The sequence below is a fragment of the Cyprinodon variegatus genome, unplaced genomic scaffold (assembly GCF_000732505.1).
Source record: "Cyprinodon variegatus isolate N-32 unplaced genomic scaffold, C_variegatus-1.0 Scaffold348, whole genome shotgun sequence".
Taxonomy (NCBI): Eukaryota; Metazoa; Chordata; class Actinopteri; order Cyprinodontiformes; family Cyprinodontidae; genus Cyprinodon; species Cyprinodon variegatus.
In genome coordinates, this window is record NW_015150801.1 from 18,094 (window position 1) to 24,981 (window position 6,888).

The following is a 6,888-nucleotide window of genomic DNA, read 5'->3' on the forward strand; positions in this document are numbered from 1 at the left end:
AGTCTCTCTGCTGAGACTCGAGCAGAGCGCGGTTTGTGCGCGAAGTGAAGGAAGCTAGCGAGAGGAGAAAAAATCTGTGCAAGAAGCATTAAATCTGAGAGAAGAAACAAAGATTTGAGAGAGAAGAGAAAATATTTGAGAGAGAGCGCATGTTTTGAGTGTGAGCATTATAAGTTTTGAGTGCAAGAAGATGAAATTCTTTTCTCAAATTGAAATTATGAGCTCTTGCATTATGGCAGGATAATTCTCCCATAATTATTACCTTGAAATATATAAAACTGATCTGGAGGCTGGTTCTCATGGCAAATTTGATATTTGCCCTGCTCTGCACTTCCTGACAGTTGTGCTGGCCTTAAGATAATCTTAAGGATGATATTCCTACCGTCTGTGCTTTGGTATGAGAGAACTTGTTGTGTGCTTGGAACAACATTTCGACCTGTCCGATAGCAAATAAGTGAAATCCAACAAGTTGGGTTGTTTTGGCCTGATATTTAAGCTTGTGTGGTGCCACACAAGCTCAGACAAGGATGAAAGCTGCTGAATTAATTTAATTTAATTGACCTTTTTTTTTTATTTCACATTGGAGAAATTTACCTCTGCATTTAACCCATCCCCGGGGAGCAATTGGGGGTTAACGGTCTTGCTCAGAGACCCAGATTGGTCATCTGTGGGAGTGGGGCATGAACTCAGAACCTCTGGGATCCAAGCGCAATGCCCTAACCACTAGGCCGCCAGTCCCCTGATATTTTGTCAGTTGTGTCAGGTAAGAGTTTTTTTGGGATTTTATTTTCCAATTTTTATGTTTTATTTTCATTACACAGCAACAAGTACAGAGCAATGAAAAGAACCCTCTGCCTTTAACCCGTCCCCTTGGGGAGCAGTGGGCTACCATTGTGCTGTGTCCCGGGAGCAGTCTGGGGTCAAGGCTCTTGCTCATGGAGCCAGAGTGGCAGTCCATCGGAGTGGGGCTTGAACTCAGAACCTCAGAGACTTAAGCACAATTGTCTATACACTAGGCAACTACTCCCACATGTTGCAAACATAGGTTTTTTATTTTACACAATTTTTGGAAATAGGTACCTACGTTTAGGTTTAGTTGGTGTTGTTGTTGGGGTTGTGCAGGAAATGCTGAGGTCACTGTCAGTCCCTTCAGATGTGAAAGTAATGAAGCCTGGCTGGTTGATGCTGATCAAACTGTTAATCCAGCTCTCATACTGGGAAACTCTGGCATAGACTGCTGGGAATTTGGGCTCAGCACAACCAACACCGAAACTCACAACTCCAGCCTGAATCCAGCGATCACCCTGCTTACTAACCAGTGGACCTCCAGAATCTCCCTTTAAGAGCAGAAACAAATTGTTTACAGCAGGTAAGAAGATGGAATAAGAGCAGAAAGTAAAACGGATACAAATAGTTAAGACTTACAAAACAGGGTCCCTTAATTCCTTCTTGAAACCCAGCACATATCATGTTGTCTGTAATCCTTATATAACCTTGGTCACTATAGTCACACCTGCATTGACCATTTCCCACAATCTGAGCCTCCACTTCCGAAAGGTTTCCAGGTGATGGAAGGGGTTCTAGATGAACAACAAATTCAGTTTTTAAACCAAAAACAGATAAGAAAACAATTGTGTGACAATATCATGGAACTGTCAGAAGTTTTCTAATGAAAAGAGATTATGCAGTTTTGTGATGATTTACATCAACAAAACTAATGTCAGCACTACGTTGACACTTTCTCTTGCTTTAAAATAAAGTTTGTTATGTTTTAATTACCAAAATCTCCAATGTTTCCCCAGCCAGTTACCCAGGACTCAACCCCGCTGTAGAAGGTGCTGTCTGAGGCAGCTAGACAGACTGGTGAGATGTAGCTGGTGAAATTCACTGGTCCAGAAAGCCTTATAAGAGCAATGTCATTGTCTGCAGTAGAATAACTGAAGTTAGGATGAATAGTGATCTGTGTTGCTTTCCGAACGACTTCGTTTGGGTTGGATTCCTCCTGACGCTGGCGACCAAGGTACACTGTTACAAGAGACGGCACCGTATCCCTTCTGACAAAAGAATAAAAAAACAAAATCATGATTATTTCATATTCCAACCAGTGCAATGATAGAGACCCGTATTGTAGGAGATTATTACTGTTTGCATCTTTGTTTCTGCTATAGAACAGTTGTTTTGATAACTTTCTGCTCCATTATGCTAAACATGATATGCATCTGTCTAAAAAGATTAGGACACAGTTCATCTCTTTTACATCAACATCTATTCTCAGCTCCAGAGCCATTTCTGAACTCAGCTTGTATGTTTGGCTGTTTGTTTTCTTCACCATTGCTTTTTCACATAGTTTTGGTTTGTTGTTAAAATGGAGCCGGTCTACTACCAAATTTTAAGGCTTGATTTTTGTTGAACGCGTTTAACCAGATGCAACTATAGTATAATAAGGCAGTTCTTAATTTTTTCTATAGTTTTCATCAATGCTCAAAATACATTTATTTATCTTACATTTATGTTTATTTTTCAAGATAAATGTGAAATGGTGATATTTTTCACAGGGTAAGATAAACCATCAAACAAATCTCCTACTTTACTACTACATTTCAAACCCACAAGCAACCTGGCTCTTGAGTGAGGTGTTGACTCTTGTGCTTTTGCTTACCCTTGGACACAATGAGCAGCAGTCAGCACCCACTGGTCGCTAATCAGAGATCCTCCACAGAAGTGGTCGTAGATGTGCAGACTGACCTGCCAAGGCCAGCTGCCTGGAGGAGCTGCCTGTCCTCCAACAATCCTGGTGTTTAGTGACGGTTGACCACACACTGAAAAAGATTTGATTAAGCAATTCATTATCAATCAGTAAAACTGATCTAAGACCAGTATGCTAAACTGGAATCCTTTATTATCATGAATGCAAAACTTCTTGTGTGAAACTATTAAGTTGTTAACAATTGCCCCTTTTCTACTAACTCCTTTTAGTCTGGTCAAACCCATCAAATGACTAAATGTTTTAGTAATTACTTCCTTTTTCTGATCGTACCTACTTATGAGCAGGGCAATATAAAGCCATCAGCGGTACGGAAAAAGCAGCAATAGACATTTAATAATGGCTGTAGTTGAGTGGATTAAGGCCAAGTGAAGCCAGTGGAAAGGGGGCTAATGAGATTGTGTTTTGTCGTACCTTCAGATATGTTTACTATCACTGGGTCAAAGGTTGGTTTTGTACAGGAAACATTGAAATCACTTTCACTCCCGTTGGATTTAAAGGTGATAAAGCCCGGCTGGTTTCTGGTGATGTGGCTGTTTATCCACTCATTGTACTGGGAAACTCTTGCATAGACTGCTGGGAAAAATGGCTTAGCACAACCAACACCGAAACTCACAACTCCAGCCTGAATCCAGCGATCGCCCTGCTTACTAACCAGTGGACCTCCAGAATCTCCCTTTAAGAGCAGAAACAAATTGTTTACAGCAGGTCAGAAGAAGGAATAAGAGCAGAAAACAAAAATGCTAAAAATAGTTAAGACTTACAAAGCAGGGTCCCTTCCCTCCTTCTTGAAACCCAGCACATATCATGTTGTCTGTAATACTTAAAAAACCCAGGTCACTATAGTCACACCTGCATTGACCATTTCCCACAATCTGAGCCTCCACTTCCAAAAGGTTTCCAGGGGATGGAAGGAAGTCTAAAGGAATCACATATTCAGTTTGTTGACTAAAGAAATTAAGAGAATAAAATAATTGTGTGACAATATCATGGAACTGTCAGTACTATGTTGATGCCTTTCTGATTTTAAAATAAAGTCAGTTGTGTTTTAATTACCAAAAATTCCAACGTTTCCCCAACCGGTTACCCAGGACTCAACCCCGCTGTAGAAGGTGCTGTCTGAGGCAGCTAGACAGACTGGTGAGATGTAGCTGGTGAAATTCACTGGTAAAGACAATTTCAGAAGAGCAATGTCGTTGTCAATGACAAAAGGATCATAGTCAGGGTGAAGAATGATCTTGTATACTGTCCGGGTGACTTCATTTGGGTTGGACCCATTCTGAACCTGTCGACCCAGATACACCCTCAGACCAGCTGGATTGCTACCAAACCTGTTAAAACAGAAATGTGATACATTTAAAACCAGTTTGTAGTCTTAAAATCATGATTTAATGGAAATGGCAATCATATTCTATGTTAAAGAAAGTTACCGAATACCAAAGCTTGTTTTTATGATTTTTTTTATAAACTCATTGCCAACATTTGTCATTTTAGTTTCCATCTCACAAGTGTTTATTTGTTGAATTTGAATTGGTTTATGAAATTTGCCCCTACTATCTCTGAGTTAGGGGTTGACTCTTGTTGCTTACCTTTCAACACAGTGCGCAGCAGTCAGCACCCACTGGTCAGTAACCAGAGATCCTCCACAGAAGTGGTCGAAGATGTGCAGACTTACCTGCCAAGGCCAGCTGCCAGGAGCAGCGGTCTCTCCTCCAACAATCCTGCTGTTGAGTGATGGTTGACCACACACTGAGAAAAAAAATCAATTAAACCTTGAAACAGCTTTAGCTATGCACTGATAGATAAACAACAACAAGTAGCAGCAGTGAGACTGAACACTTGCAAGTTTGTGTCAGTATAATAGTCAACAATGGTAAACTCTCTGTATGTTAATGTTAAATAGTTTCATATAACCTTTTCGGTTAATTGCTTCAGTGAATATGTTCTGAAATATATCCACCTGTGGGATTTCATATCACACTAGTATCCTTAAACAGATCTGAGAAGTCTGCCTGAGCTTCAAAATAAGGTAAAGCTGATCTTTTTTTAGTGGAACTTGTTGCAGCTGTTATGGAACATAGAAGGATGTTAAAGATGTTTATCACAATCATTGTCCCTAAAGCCAGATAAATTATATGTTGTCTATTTTGAATGTAAAGTAACAGAACAGGCAGTTCAAGCTGGGTAGATAGAACACGAAATGTGACTGAAGTCATGGTGGTTATTTTGATACTAAACCAAAATTGCAGTTTCAAAAAATAGTTATTCAAAAACACATAAAAAAATATGGATTATGGTAAATGGCATGTACTTATATAGCGCCTTTATTCAAGTTAGAAGACTTGACCAAGGCACTTTACACTACATTCATTCACCCATTCACACACACACTCACACACTGATAGTGGCAAGCTACATTGTAGCCACAGCTGCCCTGGGGCTCACTGACAGGAGCGGGGCTGCCGTACACTGGCGCCACCGGGCCCTCAATTGATTAATTGATTTTAATTTTTTTTTTCATTCAAAACATCTGATGTCCAAATCGTTTGTCCTTCACACCTCCCAGCATACTGTTTGGAAACTCCAATCAAGTCACAAATCGAGACTCTGCATCACACTGATAACATCATATTTGCACTACATGGTGAATCTTCAAATAGAACTGAACTCAGTGTTTCTACTGCATTTTGCACCATATCTATTTATTTATTTTAACACTTATGTCTCTCACTACATTTTGATCAATGCTGAAGTTTATAAACGAAAATGTTCATTTTCATTGCTAAGCTGCTGCTGATTCAGGTTAGAAAGCAGTAAAAACAACATTTCGTTTTGTTTACACTCTTTGTATACAAAATGACAATAAATTTTGTCTAAATCTTGACAATTGTTAACAAACCCTAACATATAGCCTATCAGTTTCCGGGGCTCCTGACCTTCAGATATATTTATTGCTGGGGTCAGGGCAGGAGTTGTACAGGAAGAGTTTAGGACATCCTCTGTGTTGTTAGACACAAAAGTGAGAAAGCCTGGCCGGTTTCTGGTGATGTGGCTTTTAATCCAGCTCTCAAACTGGGACACTCTTGCATAGACTGATGGGAAGTTTGGCGCATTGCAACCAACACCGAAACTCACAACACCAGCCAAAATCCAGCGATCACCCTGCTGGCTCACGAGTGGACCTCCAGAATCTCCCTTTAAGACCGAATCATTGGAGGTTATTAGAAAAAACAAGAGCAGAAAATAACAAAAAATTATGAAAATACTTAGGACTTACAAAACAAGGTCCCTTTCCTCCTTCACGAAACCCAGCACATATCATGTTGTCAGTGATGACGTCATCGTCTATCTTACTGTAATCACATTTGCACTGGTGAGTTCCCACAATTTCAGCATCGACTTCCAAAAGTTTTCCTGGTGAAGGAAGAGGTTCTAAAAGATACAAAAATAGCTTGTTAATAAAAACAACAAACTACATTGGTTTCCTAACATCCACCACATCCAGAGGTGTTAAGTATGAATACTCTGATACCTTGCTTAAGTAGAAGTGTTGGCTATCTGTACTTACATTTTTTTAATTTTAAATAATCTCTATATTCTTCTCTTTACTTCTTAAAATCAGGCTTGTAGGTTTTGTTTAATTTAGGCTCCTTCTCTTTAGGGCCTGTATTTACCATATTTTCTGCACTATAAGGCGAACTGCATTATAAGGCCCACCTTAAACAAATTGCTATATAAAAATGTCCTTCATATATAAGGCACACCACACTATAAGGCACATAGAATAGAAGCTACAGTAGTTGCTTGGTTATGTTATGCATCCACTAGATGTAGCTGTGCTAAATAACACCATAACTCATGGTATTCACTTTGAAAATTTGTGGCACAAAAGGATTTGTTCTGTTCCCCAAACTTAATAGCTGCAGACCCTCGGCAGAAATTGTTGAAACAATTCCAAGCTAATGGTAAAATTGATCTTATCAAGGGTATGATAATTGCTGTTAATTTCTAACATACTTTAACCTGCTGTATCCTTCCTTTCTTTTGTTTTACAACTTGAAAAATGATGAAGGTTGAACAACAGCATCATGAAGGTGTTAGAAAATTTTGTTTGGAATGCAAAT

The 6,888-nt window shown here is 39.4% G+C and overlaps 2 protein-coding genes across 2 annotated transcripts in view; both read right to left on the minus strand.

Annotated features, from left to right (window-relative positions):
- LOC107091697 (transmembrane protease serine 9-like) overlaps positions 1-3,650 on the minus strand; it is a gene marked incomplete at its 3' end in the record, with an annotated part of 7,039 nt that extends 3,389 nt beyond the window's left edge. The window contains exons 1-6 of the mRNA XM_015385780.1: positions 3,529-3,650; positions 3,179-3,440; positions 2,658-2,819; positions 1,780-2,052; positions 1,426-1,580; positions 1,085-1,337 (exon numbers count right to left, since the gene is read on the minus strand). Of these exons, the coding sequence (XP_015241266.1) occupies positions 1,085-1,337; positions 1,426-1,580; positions 1,780-2,052; positions 2,658-2,819; positions 3,179-3,440; positions 3,529-3,573 (1,150 nt within the window). The remainder of the gene's footprint in view (positions 1-1,084; positions 1,338-1,425; positions 1,581-1,779; positions 2,053-2,657; positions 2,820-3,178; positions 3,441-3,528) is intronic.
- A 159-nt stretch (positions 3,651-3,809) lies between these two features.
- The window catches only part of LOC107091698 (tryptase-like), a 14,264-nt gene continuing 11,185 nt past the window's right edge, over positions 3,810-6,888 (minus strand). Inside the window, exons 5-8 of the mRNA XM_015385781.1 lie at positions 6,042-6,196; positions 5,701-5,959; positions 4,354-4,513; positions 3,810-4,095 (exon numbers count right to left, since the gene is read on the minus strand). Of these exons, the coding sequence (XP_015241267.1) occupies positions 3,813-4,095; positions 4,354-4,513; positions 5,701-5,959; positions 6,042-6,196 (857 nt within the window). The 3' untranslated portion in view covers positions 3,810-3,812. The remainder of the gene's footprint in view (positions 4,096-4,353; positions 4,514-5,700; positions 5,960-6,041; positions 6,197-6,888) is intronic.